At 40.3% G+C, this 20,956-nt stretch overlaps 1 protein-coding gene across 1 annotated transcript in view; it reads right to left on the minus strand.

The window, feature by feature from the left end:
• Positions 1 to 8,695: 8,695 nt before the first annotated feature.
• The window catches only part of LOC128685334 (pregnancy zone protein), a 446,170-nt gene continuing 433,909 nt past the window's right edge, over positions 8,696 to 20,956 (minus strand). Inside the window, 2 exon segments of the mRNA XM_070082123.1 lie at positions 8,696 to 8,946; positions 16,685 to 17,086. Of these exon segments, the coding sequence (XP_069938224.1) occupies positions 8,911 to 8,946; positions 16,685 to 17,086 (438 nt within the window). The 3' untranslated portion in view covers positions 8,696 to 8,910.

Raw genomic sequence — 20,956 nt, forward strand, 5'->3', positions numbered from 1 at the left:
GTATAGAAAGGGGTTTAGTTATAGGTAATACATATTTTAAGAAAAAGAGGATAAATAAGTATACAAGATATGATGTAGGGCGAAATGACAGTAGTTTGTTGGATTATGTATTGGTAGATAAAAGACTGCTGAGTAGACTTCAGGATGTACATGTTTATAGAGGGGCCACAGATATATCAGATCACTTTCTAGTTGTAGCTACACTGAGAGTAAAAGGTAGATGGGATACAAGGAGAATAGAAGCATCAGGGAAGAGAGAGGTGAAGGTTTATAAACTAAAAGAGGAGGCAGTTAGGGTAAGATATAAACAGCTATTGGAGGATAGATGGGCAAATGAGAGCATAGGCAATGGGGTCGAAGAGGTATGGGGTAGGATTAAAAATGTAGTGTTAGAGTGTTCAGCAGAAGTTTGTGGTTACAGGAAAGTGGGTGCAGGAGGGAAGAGGAGCGATTGGTGGAATGATGATGTAAAGAGAGTAGTAAGGGAGAAAAAGTTAGCATATGAGAAGTTTTTACAAAGTAGAAGTGATGCAAGGAGGAAAGAGTATATGGAGAAAAAGAGAGAGGTTAAGAGAGTGGGTAAGCAATGTAAAAAGAGAGCAAATGAGAGAGTGGGTGAGATGTTATCAACAAATTTTGTTGAAAATAAGAAAAAGTTTTGGAGTGAGATTAACAAGTTAAGAAAGCCTAGAGAACAAATGGATTTGTCAGTTAAAAATAGGAGAGGAGAGTTATTAAATGGAGAGTTAGAGGTATTGGGAAGATGGAGGGAATATTTTGAGGAATTGTTAAATGTTGATGAAGATAGGGAAGCTGTGATTTCGTGTATAGGGCAAGGAGGAATAACATCTTGTAGGAGTGAGGAAGAGCCAGTTGTGAGTGTGGGGGAAGTTCGTGAGGCAGTAGGTAAAATGAAAGGGGGAAAGGCAGCCGGGATTGATGGGATAAAGATAGAAATGTTAAAAGCAGGTGGGGATATAGTTTTGTAGTGGTTGGTGCAATTATTTAATAAATGTATGGAAGAGGGTAAGGTACCTAGGGATTGGCAGAGAGCATGCATAGTTCCTTTGTATAAAGGCAAAGGGGATAAAAGAGAGTGCAAAAATTATAGGGGGATAAGTCTGTTGAGTGTACCTGGTAAAGTGTATGGTAGAGTTATTATTGAAAGAATTAAGAGTAAGACGGAGAATAGGATAGCAGATGAACAAGGAGGCTTTAGGAAAGGTAGGGGGTGTGTGGACCAGGTGTTTACAGTGAAACATATAAGTGAACAGTATTTAGATAAGGCTAAAGAGGTGTTTGTGGCATTTATGGATTTGGAAAAGGCGTATGACAGGGTGGATAGGGGGGCAATGTGGCAGATGTTGCAAGTGTATGGTGTAGGAGGTAGGTTACTGAAAGCAGTGAAGAGTTTTTACGAGGATAGTGAGGCTCAAGTTAGAGTATGTAGGAAAGAGGGAAATTTTTTCCCAGTAAAAGTAGGCCTTAGACAAGGATGTGTGATGTCACCGTGGTTGTTTAATATATTTATAGATGGGGTTGTAAGAGAAGTAAATGCGAGGGTCTTGGCATGAGGCGTGGAGTTAAAACATAAAGAATCACACACAAAGTGGGAGTTGTCACAGCTGCTCTTTGCTGATGACACTGTGCTCTTGGGAGATTCTGAAGAGAAGTTGCAGAGATTGGTGGATGAATTTGGTAGGGTGTGCAAAAGAAGAAAATTAAAGGTGAATACAGGAAAGAGTAAGGTTATGAGGATAACAAAAAGATTAGGTGATGAAAGATTGAATATCAGATTGGAGGGAGAGAGTATGGAGGAGGTGAACGTATTCAGATATTTGGGAGTGGACGTGTCAGCGGATGGGTCTATGAAAGATGAGGTGAATCATAAAATTGATGAGGGAAAAAGAGTGAGTGGTGCACTTAGGAGTCTGTGGAGACAAAGAACTTTGTTCTTGGAGGCAAAGAGGGGAATGTATGAGAGTATAGTTTTACCAACGCTCTTATATGGGTGTGAAGCGTGGGTGATGAATGTTGCAGCGAGGAGAAGGCTGGAGGCAGTGGAGATGTCATGTCTGAGGGCAATGTGTGGTGTGAACATAATGCAGAGAATTCGTAGTTTGGAAGTTAGGAGGAGGTGCGGGATTACCAAAACTGTTGTCCAGAGGGCTGAGGAAGGGTTGTTGAGGTGGTTCGGACATGTAGAGAGAATGAAGCGAAACAGAATGACTTCAAGAGTGTATCAGTCTGTAGTGGAAGGAAGGCGGGGTAGGGGTCGGCCTAGGAAAGGTTGGAGGGAGGGGGTAAAGGAGGTTTTGTGTGCGAGGGGCTTGGACTTCCAGCAGGCATGCATGAGCGTGTTTGATAGGAGTGAATGGAGACAAATGGTTTTTAATACTTGACGTGCTGTTGGAGTGTGAGCAAAGTAACATTTATGAAGGGATTCAGGGAAACCGGCAGGCCGGACTTGAGTCCTGGAGATGGGAAGTACAGTGCCTGCACTCTGAAGGAGGGGTGTTAATGTTGCAGTTTAAAAACTGTAGTGTAAAACACCCTTCTGGCAAGACAGTGATGGAGTGAATGATGGTGAAAGTTTTTCTTTTTCGGGCCACCCTGCCTTGGTGGGAATCGGCCAGTGTGATAATAAAAATATATATATATATATATATATATATATATATATATATATATATATATATATATATATATATATATATATATATATATATATATATATATATATATATATATATATATATATATATATATATATATATATATATATATATAAATATATATATATATATATATATATATATATATATATATATATATATATATATATATATATATATATATATATATATAGAAAAAGATGCCACAGAATCAATAAAAAATCATGCAGACCAGTGAAATTTGTCTTAACTATCCTGCATTATTTCCCTTGGGTTTTTCCTGCTCTAGCCCAAATTCCTTGTCTTTCTCTGCTGTTACTTTACCTACTTTCACCTCTTCTATTAATAAAAGCGCCACCAGACTACGGTGCCCTGTGGTCTGGTGGCTAAAGCTCTCTCTTCACACGGCGACTGTCCGGGTCCGATTCCCGGCGAGGGTAGAAACATTGTGCGTGTTGTCTTACACCGGTTGTCTATGTTCCCCATCAGTACAATGGGTACCTGGATGTTAGTCGACTGGTGTAGGTCGCATCCTGGGACAAAAGTGACCTAATTTGCACCAAATGCTCTGCATAACAAGCGGCTTTCTATATAGTAATATGTCACTGATGTCAACTAGGCTTGTATACCTTGTACATCGGCCTTTCAAGGCCGATGAATCAGATCTACGCGCTGCTTTTGACAAAGTGAATGTTCCCGAGGGAACATTCACTTTGAAGGTGACACTACATCATCCGATCCCATCCTACTTCATCTTGGATGACTTCAGGATCCAGGTGATGGTGACACACGCAGAGCAACAGTGTTCCTGTCGTTTGTGTGGTGCTTATGATCATAATGCAGTGAGTTTGTCGATGGGACATCAGGGAAGAACAGCGATGCACAGAGGCCAGGGAGGAAAGTGCAGAGCAATACCCGCCTTGTATGTCGGTGCCTATGCCGGGCAAGGCGTGGAGTCCAGAGGTTGAGAGGACCGAGACGACAGAGATAGGAGACAGTGTGTGCTATGCTTCACCGGAGGCAGAACCTGCGGTTGGGGAGGTTGTCCCGGAATTGGCTGTCAGTGACATGGAAGCCTCGATTACCTCTGTCTTGGATGATTTGTTGGCGTCCCAAGGCGTGTGTGCTGTAACGGATGCGGCACTAGATTTTGGGTTTGCTGTTGCAGCAGGCACCGAGAATGAAGATGTGCCGGAGGTTTGTGTGGCAGCTGACTTGCTGGTACATACAGTGGAGGCAGAGGTACATCAGGCCTGCCCTTCTGATGAAATGATGCAGGTGGACAGTGGGTCACTGAAGCATGCTGCAGTTCTTTCAGACTCTCAGGACGTGCTAACACCTGCTCAGTGAACGTGTAACATGGGTGGATGTGACGCAGAGAGGTCTCAGTAGTCCTAAGAGTCTGGGGCCAGTGAAAGGAAATTCTAAGGTAGGGGGGACAGAGGAGGAAACAAACGAACGGTTGAGAAGATTGTGTCGGTGTCAAGAGGAAAACACCCATTGTCCGTTTTAAGTGCCTAACTAGTAATAGTATGTTATAGTGTTGATGTGTTTGTTCAGGAACACAATTATAAGCTAGGTTGTGAGCTAATGTTAGAGGGGTATAATGTGTATGTGGAGTATACTAAAAGATTGAAAGGAGGTGTGGCAATCATGATTAGGGGGACTAGCCCGTTTGTTGTTCGGCACCGTGAGGGGAAGAGGGCGATACGGGTGGAAGGTTTATGGGGCCAGGAGAGGGCTGCCTTTGTGTGTGTGTATGGACCAGCAGAGGGGGATGGTCGTGTGAAAAATAGATTCATGAGAGAGGTTTTAGTATATCTGAGGTTCCTTCCAGTGGTAACAGTCATAGGCAGTGATTGGAATTGTGCATAAGGATGTGGAACCTCGGGGTGCGGGATATTGTTCTGTGGTCTTGGGGGATTTATTAAATAGGATGGGGTTAATAGATGTGGGGTTGGAGATGGAGCATATATTTGTGCATTGTGGGTATGCGGGCAGGCTTGACAGACTGTATGTGCCTCGCATGGTCGAAATTTGGCGGGTAAGCATTGTGGATGTGGCTTTCTCTGATCATCGAGGTGTCTCAGTGGATTTAGGGTGGGAGGGATTTCCTAGATGGTATAGAAGTTATTGGAAATTGAATGTTCGGTTGCTACAAGGGGAGGAAGGAAGGCAGTCGTTTGCAAAATTGTGGGTGAGTTTGTGGGAAGGGGCACCTGGGGATGGGGAATTGGTTCATTGGTTGGAAACAGTGACTAAGACACATATTAAGGATCATTATGTTTGACGTGGGTGGGAGAGTAATCAGTTGATGTACGGGCTCACTGGGTATCTTGAAGGGCAGCAACGTGCTTGTTATGGGGGCCGAGGTGGGTGTTACCCTGTGGCGGAAATTGAGGGATTAAAGGACCATATATGGTTTGGCAAAATGACTGTTTTGATGGAGCGCGAGTGTTGGGAGGTATGGAGGAGTTGCTCTGGGGGGACCAGCCATCAGCTTGTGTTTTGAGGGGGCAGAGACAAAAGAGAGCGGCCACAGAAATGATGGGGTTGAATGTGCAAGTAGGGATGGAGGGGTATCGTGAGGGTCAAGTTTTGGTCACAACAAAGAATGTGGGTGGATACATTGATGTATGGTTCAGGTCGTATATGGCAAGCGTGGGTATAAGTGCAGCAGCTTTATGGGAAATGAGGGGGGGGGGGTCGATACAGAGTGTGCTCGAGAGGGAGGACAGGGAGGTGTTAGGGGTCCTAATTTTGGAGTGTGAGATTTGGCAAGCATTGTTGTGTATGAGCTCGAGTAAAGCACCAGGCATGGATGGTCTGCCGAGCGATTTCTATGTCTCGAATTGGGGGTTTAAAGGAGTTTTTGGTAAGGTTGTTTAATGTTTTAAAAAAGGACGGGGTGATGGAAATTGCAACGGACAGCAGTCGTGATATTGGTGCCAAAAGGGGCCCAACAGTCTATAGTGTAGTATTATAGGGCTATATCACATATATGTATTGAATATAAGTTATTTGCGAGAATTTTTGGGAATAGATTGAAAAAGGTGATTGATAAGGTCATAGACAGGGGACAATACAGGGTATCAGGTAGGTCCATATTTGGGGGGCATGGGTTGATATGGGGTTTTATAGAGAAGTGGCAGGATTCGGGTGGTGGTGGAGTGTTAGCGTTAGATTTGCAGGCAGCATATGATAGTGTCGAAAGGGATGCATTGTGGTGGTTCATGAGATGGCAGGGGTTTGGGGAGGAAATCGTATCTTGGGCACGGACCTTGTATGAGGGGGTGTGTATGCGTGTGCAGGTTAATGGCAGGGTAGGGTCGAAAGTTCAGATGGGTCGAGAATTGAGACCGAGTTGTCCACTTTCACAACTATTGTTCGCTTGTTTATAGGACCCATTTTATAGGGCAGTTCGGCGGTGTGTGAGGGAGGATATGGAGCATAAGGGAAGCGATCGGTGTCCTGGAATTGTGGGTTATGTAGTTGATACAACGGTTCTCGTGGAGGGGGTGGGTGAGGATTTACAGCAGGTGGAGAGGGTTGTGGCTTTTTGGGGAGGCTACTGGGATGAAAATTAATGTGATGAAGTCGAAGTTCATGGAACTTGGGGATAGGGTACAGATGGTGGAGGGTGATGGGGATCGATGGAGTGTGGTGGATCACGTTAAGGTTTGTGGGGTCGTATATGCGAGGGATGTGAGGTAGGCTCGTGAAGTTAATTCGGTGAGAGCTGTTGATGGTGTGTTGAGACTCGGAGGATTGTGGCCATCACATCTCACGTTGCATCAATGGGTGATTGTGGCCAATGTACTGATGTATAGTAAGGTATGGCATGTGGTGATCAATGGGAGATCAAAAGAATGTTGCATGGATTTTTTAGATTTATATGGGGTTTGGGATGAAAATGGTTAAGTAGAGGGGTGGTTACACTACCGCTTGGCCAGGGCGGGGTAGGGCTTATACCATTGGAAAGAAGGTTGATGAGTGTGTACGAGAGAAGGAGTTTTCTGCGGGAGGGAGGGGTGGGGGGCAGTGGGATCGGGAGAGTGCATAACAATATGCAACGGTGGTGGGGGGGGCAAGGATTTGCAGCTCTGTGAGGCCATGTTGCGGGCTTTGATGATGGCGAGGGACCCAGCTCACATTAAGTTGGTAGTTCTAGAAATGGTGGGGGGGGCGAGACATGGCTGCAGTGGAGGGGGGGATACCCAGTGTATGCATGGCACGACATTTGGGTGTGCTTAAAGAATTTATGTATACGACCTGGTGTACGGGAAGTGATGCTTCAGGTTTTACATGAGACTTTGCTGTATTTTATTTAATCGAAGGCTCAGGGAAGGTAGGGAGTATTTAGTGTGTGGCAGGGAAGATATGGCATTCCATGCAGTTTATTTCTGTGAATGTCATGGGGTTGTGAGGGAATGGTTCGGTCAATTCGGTTAGTGGGAGGGGGAGGGTTGCAGATTTTGAGGGTGTTAAGCTTAGATATGGGAGGGGTGGGGGTGCAGGTTAGGAATGCAGTAACATATCTGGCAACGGATTTCATGTTTATATCTTGGGCAATGAGGGATGCAGATGCGGACGAATGGATAAAGGCATTGGCAGCAACTTTTTACAGGTCTAAGTGCTGTAATAGAGTTGTTTACAGGGGGAGATGGGAGAAAGAATTTTCGGAGGGTTATAGGGATTTTGGGTTGAGGGATTTATGGAGTCTGTAATGTCAAGGGTGGACGACGGGCTAGTCTCCCAGGGATTGGGGTGCATGGATGTGGGTATGCATGTCACGGGGTTCTGGAAGTGTGTATAGGGGTAATTGTATGTGGGTGAGATGTTTTTCTCATCGGTATCAGTGTTACTATATGTAACACCAATACCGAGTAAGGTATCAGGGGTTCTAATGAAATGTGCTTAGATACTGGGTTGATACGCCTCGGGGTAGTAGCTGTAAACCTGAAGGCATATTGCTGACTTAAGGACACTGTGTTGTATGGCATGCGCAATGTGTGCGAGTGCAGAGTGACTCTCTAACGTTATATTGTATGTTCTGTTAAGAAGGTATTCAGTGTTGTGTAGTTTCGTGTGTGAAATATGAGGGTTTCAAACACCGTGCCACACGTTATATATTTGTGTATTGCCATTTTATGTATTTGATTTGTGTTCATTGTATGTTCAACGGTGTGAGACAGATGGATGCCCACGAGCTTCTGTTGATGTACTGGTATGGTTGGTGTGTATGTGTGTACATAAAAATTCTTTGTATAAGGGAATTGTCCATTACGTCCGTTGTAATAATTCCTTTAGGTTCAGATTAATGTTTTACTGGGTTCACTGTAAACTCAAGTATTGAGATAGCTTTATCATTATGTGTGAATTGGACAAATATTTACTATTGTTAAACGCATGGAATTTAAGTGTAAGCAATTTTTTTCATATGCACTTTGGGTATAAATACAGGTCTTTCTTTTTTATAGAGATGAGATGCCCCTCTTGTGGAGCAGCGTCCAGTAGTTAGTACATATTTTGTCACATTTTACAGCATGATTTTGTTGAGTGGTGAACATAGCACGGATGTATTGTGCTTTGATTGGCCTTTGTGTCCGCTATGTTCGTGAAATTCCATATTTTCTTATTGTAAAAGTATGCTTTGTTTCTGTAAGCTGCGTGTGTAATGTGTACATATAATGCCAGTGTTGGCGGCTGTTCAACATAGTAATGCAGATGTTCGGTGGATACGTGCATGACTATGGTTAATTATTGTTGCCGATGTATTTGCCTGTAGGTTGCTTATTAGGTTAGCTTTTGCGTTGTTGTTCATTGTGTATTTTCCTTATGACCTGTTGTAGTGTTAGGGCGGAGTTAATGTTTATTACTACCAACATTGTATTTTTTTCCTATGTGTACCTATCCATGTAAGTATATGTATGTGCGGGTTTTAATAAATTATAAAAAAAATAATATCTCTAATAGGTAATATCAGCTCTAAGTGGCAAATAAAACACAGGTTAAACAATGCCAGTATAATTGGAAAGCGTAATAATACAACAATGGAGAAATAACAATTTATCATTCTTCAATACGATGTCATTGCTTATAAACTCATCCACGACTTTGATGCATCAGTGTCGTTTATTAAGCTCACTGCTATGATGATTCTAGCATCAGTTCTTCATAAAGTACTTCATAGCAGATTATGCCGAACTGAGCACTAACACGAAGACTGGGCCTCCTAGCGGCACTCAGTGGAAGGTGGAAGAGTATAGCTCTGAAAACATAAAAATTACGAAGTCTAGTATTTATATGTTAAACATTAACAGACAAATTGCTGTTCATGATCCCGGGTAAGTAGACAAAACTAACAGTTTTCCTTTAAAAATGGTATTCAAAACAACCAGATTAAAAAGACACTCGTGCATTACTTGGTATGTTTATTAAAGAAAAATTTCACCTGCACTTTAGGCTTTATTTCCAATACAGAAATAAATTACAGCCCATCATCCTGTGTTGGCTGATCTCTTAGCTAAGATATTGTTTTCTTTAAATAAGACTGAGATAATGATTACTTCAAGCTACCTCTACACTCCGTCAACACACCATGATTGCTGTTCATCTCTGCATTCGACTCCCCAATACTGCAGCGCTGGAGTAAATGTTTAGCTAACATAAACAACAAGTGCGACACATGTGTTACTTATCATCTTGTCAGCAATGTATAACATATATAACATTATTATATTATTATATAAATGATTATTTTAAAACAGGTTGATATCAAAACTGGTAGACTGAACACAGTCTCTAGGCTGAGCGACATTATCTAAAACCCCCACTCCTCGTATACCGTTTCTTTCTATGTTGGACTGATATAGCCACAAGCAGGTGAAACGTTTCTACCTTAAAGAGTTTTAAATAGCGTAGAATTGTTAATGAACAAACAGAAAGATGGGTGGGAGGCTTGAAACGTGGTCCGTAAATTGGCAATCCACTGCTCTGCCATCTGAACAATTAGTATGGATTCCAACAGAGAAATCTCTGAAGAATTACTTCTGTACTGCTTCTGTTTATTTACTGACAGTTGTTTATTACTACTTAATCTGAATTTATAGACTATATGGCGGTAAAAGTGGTGAGAATAGGTTTATGGGGCTGTGGAGAAGTTTCCAGTTTGGCTACAGTAGGTGCCTCTGATGGCAGCATGTACGTATATACTGCTACCAAGCTTTCTCTATTAGAAGTTCAGTAGTCCAGACAGTAGAGCAACGGACCATCACTTTATGGACCGCGGTTGAAGCCCCTCATCCATCCCCCTGTTTATTTACTGACAGTTGTTTATTACAACTTAATCTGAGCAAACACACTAACACACACAGAAGCCAAACCTGCGAGTTAGGCCTAAAAAGCAACGCTGTTTTTCTGTAGAATAAACAGAATGTAAATTTATTCAAACTGTTACTCTGCAATAAAAAAACTGAAAATAACGATTTTTATTATAATTTAGATTAGGTAATATTATATAAATTTAAATTGATCTGTATTATATTAGATAGAATTTAGCTAAGATGAATAAAATATTTATATTAGATTATTTGAGGATTCTTAGGTTTGATCCAAAAATGTAAATAATTTAATCATTTCCATTGAAAAAATGCGATCCTTAATGCTAAAGGGTCAGTTATGGCAGGAGAAGAGGGAATATAAATACACAAAGTCAAGGATTATGTGGATTAAAATATTGATCAGATGCAAAAAGTGGGTTATAATAAGTATTTATTTACCTGGAGAGGAGAGGAGTGTAGAAGAGAAAGAGAGATTATGAGAGATTTAAAGTAAATTTTGAGGTGGGGGACATGAATGCTTAAGTGGGAGGAATGTTTATAGTTTGGTAGGTAAGTTTGGGGTACCAGGTGTAAATAATGATGGGGGGCTTTTAAATGAAGTATGTACAGAAAGGGGTTTGATAATATGTAATACATATTTTAACAAAAAACAGGATTAATAAGTATACATCATATAGGGCGTAATGACAGTAGGTTGTTAGACTATGTACTGGCAGATAAAAGACTGATGAGTAGACATCAGGAAGTGGATGTTTTTAGAGGGGCCTCATATCAGAGCATTTTTTAGTTGTAGCTACATTGAGCATAAAAGGTAAATGGGATAAAAGGAGAACGGCATCAGGGAGTAAGAGAGAGGTGAAGGTTTATAAACTAAAGGAGGAGGCAGTATGGGTAAGATATGATCAACTATTCGAAGAAAGATGGGCTAGCGAGAGTAGAGGCAACGAGGATGAAGAGGTATGAGATAGATTTAAGAATGTAGTGTTAGTGTTAATTAGAAATATGTGGTTACAGGAGAATGGGTACAGGTGGGAAGAGGAGCGACTGGAAGAATGATGAGAGAAGGAGGGTAGGAAGAGAAAAAAAAGAGAGCATATGAGAGGTTTCTACAAAAAAGAAGTGATGCACGGAGGGAGAGAAAAAGAGAGGTTAAGAGAGTGGTGAAACAATGTAAAAGGAGAGCAAGTTGTACATGAACGGTATACAATACCGACATGTTGAAAAAATTAGACACATATGCAACATCTGGGTATCTTTATCATAGACGCGTCGTCAACCAGTGGCTTTATCAATACAAATTCTAGGACATAATTTGAAGACAGAAGAATGTTCACGACTACGGTGCTCTTCACACAAACTCCAAGGCTGAGGGACTGATTACCTCATCTTTTGTATATAGTTCTATTGTCTTCAAATTATGTCCAAGAATTTGTATTGATAAAGCCACTGGTTGGCGAAACGTCTACAATAAACATACTCAGATGTTGCATGTGTGTGTCTTAATTTTTCAAAAGGAGAGCAAGAGTGAGAAGCTGTCAACGAATTTTGCTGACAATAAGAAAGTTTTTGAGGAAACGAATAGAATTGACAGAAATAGGAGAGGAAAGTTATTAGATGGAAAGCTGGAAGTATCGGAAAGATGAAGGGAATATTCTGAGGAACTGATAAATGTATTAATATTGGTAGAATTACCGACTATATGCTAAGTAAAAGGACACAAATGCAACTAATGTGACATTTTATTGTGGCAACGTTTCGCTCTCCAGGAGCGTTATTAAGCCGCTACAAACAATACATGAACACAGAGGGTATATATATAGAGGTAGTAGTAGAACTATTGCAACTGAAATCAGTGCTGTAGATGAATGGTTCACAGAACCGACAAGTTGATAAATTTATCAATATCAATACTACTAAGACCTCTAGTATATTACACAACACTAAACCTATATATACCCTCTGTGTCCATGTATTGTTTGTAACGGCTTGATAAAGCTCCTGGAGAGAGAAACGTTGCTACAATAAAAAGTCATTAGTTGCATTTGTGTCCTTTTACTTAGCGAGCTGATAAATGTTGATGAAGATAGGGAAGCTGTGATTTCATGCATTGGGCATAGAGGGATAACTTCTTGTAGGAGTGAGGAAGAGCCAGTTGTGAGTGTGGGGACGTGCGTGAGGCAGTGGGTGGAAGGACTTGCCTACTGTGGACCAACAGGCCTGCTGCAGTGTTCCTCCTTATGTTCTTATGAATGAAAAGGAGTAGAGCAGCTGGGAATGATGTGATAAAGACAGAAATGTTAAAAGATGATGGGAATATAGTTTTGGAATGTTTGGGGCTGTTATTTAATAAATGTTTGGAAGAAGGGAAGGTGCCTAGGGATCGGCATAAAGCATGCATAGTTCGTTTGTATAAAGACAAAGGGGACTAAAGAGATTAAAAATTATAAGGAATAATCCTGTTGAGTATACCTGGTAAAGTGTATGGCAGAGTTATCACTGAAAGAATTAAGAGCAAGACGGAAAGCAGGATTGCAGATGAGCAAGGAGGCCTTCGGAAGTGTAGGGGGTTATGTAGGCCAAGTATTGACAGTGAAGCATATAGGTGATCAATATTTAGATAAGGATAGAGAGGTTATTGTTGCATTTATGAATTTGGAAGAGACTTATGAAAGGGTAGATACGGGAGTGATGTGACAGATGTTAGAGATAAATGGAATAGAGGGTAGGTTACTGAAAACAATTATGAGTTCTCGCAAGGACAGTGGAGAGTATGGAGGAGAGAGAGATTATTTCCCAGTAAAAGTAGGCCTTAGACATGGATGCGTGATGTTACCGTGGTTGTTCAATAGATGGGGTTGTATGAGAAGTGAATGCTCGGGTGTTGGCAAGAGGTGTACGATTATGAGATAAAGAATGTAACACAAAGTCTGAGTTGTTGCAGATAGTTTTTGCTAATGACACTGTGCTCTTGGGAGATTCTTAAGAGAAGTTGCGAGATTGGTGAACGAGTTTGGAAGGGTATGTAAAAGAAGTAAATTAAAAGTGAACATAGGAAAATGCACGGTGATGAGGATAACAAAAGTTTAGATAATGAAAGATTGGATATCAGATTGGAGGGAGGGAGCGTGGAGGAAATGAATGTATTCAGATTTTTGGAAGTGAAATTGTCAGCAGATGGGCGGAAGTGGAAGAACTGGAGATGTCATAACTGAGGGCAATGTGCGGCGTGAATATAATACAAAGAATCAGTAGCATGGAGATTAGGAGGAGGTCCGGGGTTTTAAAAGTATCATCCAGAGGGAAGAGGAGGTGCTGTTGAAGCGGATTAGACATTTAGAGAGGATGAAATAAAATAGAACGACTTGGAGGGCATATAAATCTACAGTGGAAGGAAGATAAATGCAAAGTTCCGAAGCTGTAGAACTTAGCCATACAGAATGCAAAACGGACTTGGGGGTTATGGTAAGCAGCAACCTTAAACCAAGACAGCAGTGCCTAGGCGTACGTAATAAAGTAAATAGATTACTGGGATTTATATCAAGAAGTGTAAGCAACAGAAGTCCAGTGGTTATACGACAGCTTTATACATCATCAGTAAGGCCTCACCTATATTACGCACCTAAGATCTGGTCTACATATTACAAAATGGATATATATTTGTTAGACAACATTCAGTGAAGAATGACAAAATTAACACATAACATTAGAAATCTTCTGTATGAAGAAAGATTGGAGTCCCTTAAATTACATTCACTTATAAGACAAAGAATGAGGGGAGACATGATTGAAAGGTAGTATACGTGGAAGATGGGTATTTACAAAGGGGATATAAACAAGGTCTTGAGGTTATCTCTACAAGAGAGAACCCGCAATAATGGATTCAGATTAGAAAAGTTTAGATTTAGAAAGCTAACCTGAAAGGTTTTTCCAGGTCCCCTTAAAAATAACTCTGGGCATCATACCGCTCGATTTTTACTGATTATTTTCTCTGTTTTCACGCAAGAGGTCACTAACAATATCCCAATAATTAATTTTTATAGTGGGCCTGAAAAAGATAAATTGTGTACTATCACAGTCACTAGCGAAATGGTTATGAAACAAGTAGACCGACTGAAGCAAAATAAATCCCATGGCCCTGATAAACTTTTTTCAGGGGTTCTCAATGAGTGTGAAATACAACGTTGTGAACCATTGACTAATATTTTTAATATATCTCTTCAAACAAGTGTAGTGTCTGATATGTGGAAGATGGCCAATGTAATTCCTATTTTTAAAGCAGGGAGCAAGTCGTTACCTTCAAATTATCGCCCAATAAGCCTGACCTCAATTGTAGGCAAATTACTAAAATCAATTATAGCTGAGATTATAAGAAACCATCTTGATAAGTATAATTTGATTAATGATACTCAACATGGAATCACGAAAAGCCGTTCTTGCCTAACTAATTTAATAATTTTCTTCAGTAAAGCTTTTGAGGCCGTTGATCATGATAAAGAATTCGATACTGTTTATTTGGAATTTAGTAAGGTCTTTGATAGAGTTCTGCACCAGAGACTGTTAAAGAAAGTGGCAGCTTAAGGCACTGGGGGAAAAGTGCTGTTATGGATCGAATCGTGGTTTACGAACAGAAAGCACACAGTGTGCATAAATGGGGTTAATTCTGAGTGGGGATCTGTAACAAGTGGTGTTCCACAGGGATCAGTTTTAGGCCCGTTGTTGTTTATAATATATATCAACGACCTTGTCGAGGGAATTACTAGTGATATGAGCAAATTCTCTGATGACACGAAGATAGGTAGGATAATTGATTCAGACGTTGATGTCTCGGAACTTCAGGACCACTTCCTGGTCACTATTCTGACCAGGAACTGGTCAGAATAGTGGCAGATGCAGTTCAGTGTAGATGTGTAATTCTGAAGCTCGGGAAGGCCCATAACCCTAGCACTTATAAGCTAAATAATGTAGAGCTTAGCCATGACAGAAATGCTTTAGCGTACTTAATGAAGCAAGCGATCACAAAACCATTAGTTTTAGGATTGCTTGGGAAAACTAGAATAATGATAATACCGTAAAAGTCCCTGATTTTCGTTCTGCCGATTATAATAGACTTAGGGAACACCTGTCTAATATCGATTGGGGTTATCTAGCTAATGATTTCACTGACGAAATTTATACGATTACGAAGGGATCTGCATTCTTAATTTTTTTCTTAATAATGTACGTGCTCAGAGTATATATATTCCCCAGAGAGAAATTAGATCAAATAATAACGATCCCAAATGGGTTAACAGGAGACTAAAGAATCTATTAGGGGAGAAAAGGGAAATATATAGGCGCATCAAAAGAGAAGTTAACCTTACTGACCAATATGTTCAGCTTAAAAGATAAATGAAACGGGGATTAGAAAGGCTAAAAGTGACTATGAAATTAGAGTTATTAATGAATCAAAGACTAATCCAAAAGGATTCTTTCAAGTGTATAGGATGAAGGTGAAGGAAAAAGTAGGACCTCTGAAAATTGGGAATGGACAGCTTATGGATAACGAACTGGAAATGTGTTCCCTATTTAATGACTATCTTTTGTCAGTTTTTACACAGGAAGATGTAAATGAGATTCCAGAAATTAACAATTATTCAGTTCCTCATCAATTCAAATTCAAATTCAAACTTTATTCTCTATAAGTATTACAATGCTGAGTTTACAGAATTTGATTATTGTGTGGTTTACATGTAGTAAAATAATAATTACAGAGTGTAACATTACTGTCACGAGGGACATGGTTATCAAACAGATAGACAAACTGAAGCAAAATAAGTCCCCGGGACCCGACGAATTGTTTTCCAGGGTACTTAAAGAATGCAAGATGGAACTTGTTAGGTAAGACACATATGCAACAGTTAGGTATCTTTATTATGAAACGTTTCGCCTACACAGTAGGCTTCTTCAGTCAAGTACAGAAAAGTTGATAGAAGCAGAAGATACTTGAAGACGATGTAATCAGTCCATCACCCTTAAAGTTTTGAGGTGGTCAGTCCCTCAGTCTGGAGAAGAGCATTGTTCCATAGTATGAAACAATATATTGATATTGTTTCATACTATGGAACAATGCTCTTCTCCAGACTGAGGGACTGACCACCTCAAAACTTTAAGGGTGATGGACTGATTACATCGTCTTCAAGTATCTTCTGCTTCTATCAACTTTTCTGTACTTGACTGAAGAAGCCTACTGTGTAGGCGAAACGTTTCATAATAAAGATGCCTAACTGTTGCATATGTGTCTTACCTAACAACCTGTCGGTATTTTATACCATTTTAATGTTCAAGATGGAACTTAGTCAGCCATTAACGAGTGTGTTTAATGCGTCCATCCTTACTGGTGTTGTGCCAGAGATGTGGAAGATGGCCAATGTGGTTCCTATATTCAAATCAAGAGATGAGTCTATTTCTTCAAATTACCGTCAAATAAGCCTGACGTCTATAGTAGGCAAATTATTAGAATCAATTATAGCTGATATTATTAGAAGTCATCTTCAAGAGCACAGTTTGATTAATGAATCTCAGCATGGGTTCACGAGAGATCGTTCCTGCCTGACATATTCACTGACTTTCTTCAATAGAACATTTGAGGCAGTAGACAGTGATAAAGAATATGAGCAAGTTACTCACCTTAGAAATCTGGAATTCTGGTTTATAGTAGTCATAGATGCGGACTGTCCCAGGCTTGACATTCTCCACATCAATGTCCCTTATCACACGGAAGTTTACACAGGTGTCCTTTGCAGTTAATTCATCAATATAAAAAGTGATCTTGCTACCATCAACTTCATATTTCTTTATATTAAGATCATCCTTTACAAGCTTCTTAAGATCTTCTTTCTCGGGAATGTAACCGGAAATGAGATCTACTTCGATAACTACCATGTTAGACTTGCCATCTGGGAGTATATAGGAAGCACAGGCAGTGATACGTTTAGTAACACACTTGTTGTCCGGGACTGTGATGGTGTTGACAGTCATATCAAAGGCATCACTTGCTTCAGCCTCGGGAATATTGTACCGAAGAACAGCCTGGAAACAACAATATTTATTGATTTTCTTACACATCATTACATATTAGAACATAAGAACATAAGAAAGAAGGAACACTGCAACAGGCGTACTGGCCCATGCTAGGCAGGTCCAATTCTTCCACCATCTTAAGCTAATGCCTTATGTTAATCAGGTCAGACACGTCACTAAGGGAGGAGCACTGCATCAGACCTACTAGAACAAGCTAGTCAGGTTCAAGTCACACCCACCCACACACGCTCATGTATTTATCCATCCTATTTTAAGAACTACACAACGGCTTAGCTTCTATGACGGTACTTGGGAGTTTGTTTCAATCATCCACAGCTCCATTACCAAACCAGTGCTTTCCTATATTCTTCTTGAATCTGAATTTTTGCAATTTAAAACCACTGCTGCGAGTCCTGTCTATGTTGGGTATTTTTAGCACGCTATTTACATCCCCTTTATTAATTCCTGTTTTCCATGTATACACCTCAATCATATCCCCCTAATTCAACGCCTCGGTCTATTCAGCTCATCCTGGAGTGCTCTAGTGTCCTCATTAGATTGAATTGGACGGCCCATTTTGGTGTCGTCAGCAAATTTGCTAATGTCTCTATTTATTCCCTCATATACTCAAAGTGTTTATAGACTTCATCACTTTTCCCCAGAAATATACACGAACAATGTATAATGCTAATGTTACACCTCCTGGAACACCATGTGAAGGTGCACTTTCATGTTTTAGTATTAAAATTTGACACCAAAGTGCAATTCCTCAAAGTAATCAATTGATGGTCAAGTCATGAAAATACTGCAAACGGAAAAATAAGGCTTGTGTAGTATCAGGATATTTTATTAAGGCAACGTTTCTCCACTCATGGCACCTTCAGTCTAGAGGACAAAAGAGATCATTCTTGGTGCTTGGCCAAATGTTTCCTCAATTATATATGCTAATACTGCACATGTGTGTCTTATAACATTGATGAGTTTATATTTGAAGTTACTCTTGTGTTATGAGAGACTTATGGTCAGCACATAGATAAATATACAAACCAAGGATAAATACTGTGAAAATAATACCATATGTATTTACAAAATGAAAGAGAAGTAACAAAAAGATAAAAATGGTAAATTCAAGCATAACATGAAGTAGGGGTAGAGTAGGGAGGGAATGTTTACTGTATATTGGGGTCTTGTAGAGAAATAGCTTAATGTGATGTGAAAAGTAAAGGGGAAAAATAGGGTTAGGTACAAGAGGAATAAGAAAGGAAGATAAGTCAGTAGATGAGATTGTGGAGTGAGCTGTTGGGAAATAACGGAAGGTAGAGGAAAACTTCATACTTAGACGAGGAACGGGAGCAAAATAAGACAAAGAGAGCCTTTGATCCAACCAAAGATACAGACAGACAAATGAGAGAAACATAAGAATGTTGAAAAATATAAGAAGCAAATAAGAGACGAGAACAGATAAGTGAGGATATTAGCCAGAAATAAATATCCAAGAATGAGGAAAGAGGCTGAGCGACAATTTGAGAATGACATACAGTAGCAACCAAGACCAAATCTGAGCCAAGATTGTCTCTCAGCGATCTTATGAAAAACCACAAGAATGTCTATGATGTGAAAAACACGATATAAAGAGGTCCTCTCAGTGGAAATGGGCAAGGCTAGAAGCTCTATGGAAAATAGTACACCAGCAGATGCTGGCAACCAAACATACAGCAGAGGAAAGGGGAAAGAAAAAAATTATTGATGGAGCTGGATATATCAATGGCAATGTGACATGAAATGGTATCACCATGGATGTGGCATAATAGAGAAGAAGTACTGTCTGGACCGCAATTTAACATCTAGACCAAGACAATAAACAAAAAATAATTGCCAGAGATGTGAAAGACAATGAAGGTTGTACCTATATTCAAGAAAGGAGATAGTCATGAGGCATTGAACTACAGGCTGTTGTCACTAACTTGTGTACTAAGCAAGGTAACTGAGAGGATTGTCGAAAGGCCAGGTGATTCCTTAAACTACTACCAGCACAAATTTAACGGACAAAATAACAGAAGGGAAACAGGAGAGTTAGGATTGGTTGGAAAGCATTTTATTAAACAAGGCATTTGACATTGTGCTCCCATGAGACTTTGGCAAAAACTTGAGATGTAGGCAGGAATAATAGGGAGCATACTCAGGTGTATCAAAGAGTATCTCATAGTAAGGAAACTAAAAGCGATTGTCCAGGAAGAGATGTCAAAATGGGGAATAGTAACAAGAGGAGTCCCATAAGGATTGTTAGTACTTTTTCTGGTTTATACATGTTACGTACCACATGGGACTCTGGTGCAAAGCTAATGTGGCTCATACAAATAGATGAGGATAATAAAAATCTGTAAATGGATCTGAACAATCTGCAGGGTTAGTGACATGGAAAATACACTCAGGGGACAGAGACTGGGGGTAAGTATAGTGCTAATATATTTCCAGAGACTCACATCAATTGAATAACCTCTGGAGACAATGCTCCTCTGGCAATTCTGAGTAGCCTATAGGAATCTCAACAAAGAGTCATTCTGCAACCTTTACACAAGTTATGTCAGGCCCATCTTAGAGTATGCAGCACCATTATGGAACACAGACATAAAAAAAAACAAGTCAAGAAACTGGAGAAAAATTGCAGAGGTATACAATAAGAGCAGTTCCAGAGAAAAGGGATATGAGCTACAGTACGAAGAGAGGCTAATGAAATAATCTAGCGACCCTGGAGTACAGAAAGACCAGGAAAGACATGAAAACAACATTCATACTACAGAGAGAAATTGATAGGACAGTCAGCGACAGGTTGTTCTAGCGGAGGGAAACAGGTACTCAGGGGCACAGCTGGATTAAAGACATAAGTGAGGCAGAGGGATGCCAGGGAGTATTTCTTTAGTTTCAGCTAGTCCAGAAATGAAAAAAAAAAAAAAATAGTGGAGACAGACACTAAATTTAGAGTTAAGAGTAAGTATTGATCGGGCGCACGAAGCTGAGAGTGAATCCTGGAAGTTGAGAGTGAATCCTGGAAGTTGAGAGGAGGACAGAGGAGCTAGGACTCCACCCCTGCAACCACAAATAGGTGAGTATATACAAATAAGTTCATCTCCTCCCCCACACACATTCACACACACACACACATACACCCTCACATGTACAGAAACACACACACACACACACACACACACACACACACACACACACACACACACACACACACACACACACACACACACACACACACACACAAACACACACAAACACACACAAACACACACAAACACACACACACACACACACACACACACACACACACACACACACACACACACACACACACACACACACACACACACACACACACACACACACACACACACACACACACAACTAAGGAAAAAGGAATAGGGGTGATGAGATAAAGGCAAACCAACCAAATAACAACCGGAACTTAGTAATGGAGAGGGAACTGAAAGTAAGGTACACTTAGCAGATGGAATAACTTGTGATTAAAGGCAAAACGGAAGGAATAGTTTAGACATCCCCAGACAATACAACACTTACACAGAGAAAGGTCATGGAACAGATAACAGGTGCAATATTCTTTTGCGATATGGATATCACAATATGAGGAAAGACTGAGAGAACAGAAGTGAAGGAATACCACTGTTCTTCAGAAACCAGTGGAGTTTTGAGGAGATGAGAGAAATAAACAGATGCGAAGTAGATGACTACACAGAAGACACTGAAGACTGGGGGTCCAAAGGTAGTGATAACTCCTGACTAAACAGAAAGAGACCAAGTAAAGAAAAGGATGAAAACAGCAAAGCAATGGTTTAAACATTAGCTGAGGTGGTC

Source organism: Cherax quadricarinatus, chromosome 1 (genome assembly GCF_038502225.1).
Source record: "Cherax quadricarinatus isolate ZL_2023a chromosome 1, ASM3850222v1, whole genome shotgun sequence".
Taxonomy (NCBI): Eukaryota; Metazoa; Arthropoda; class Malacostraca; order Decapoda; family Parastacidae; genus Cherax; species Cherax quadricarinatus.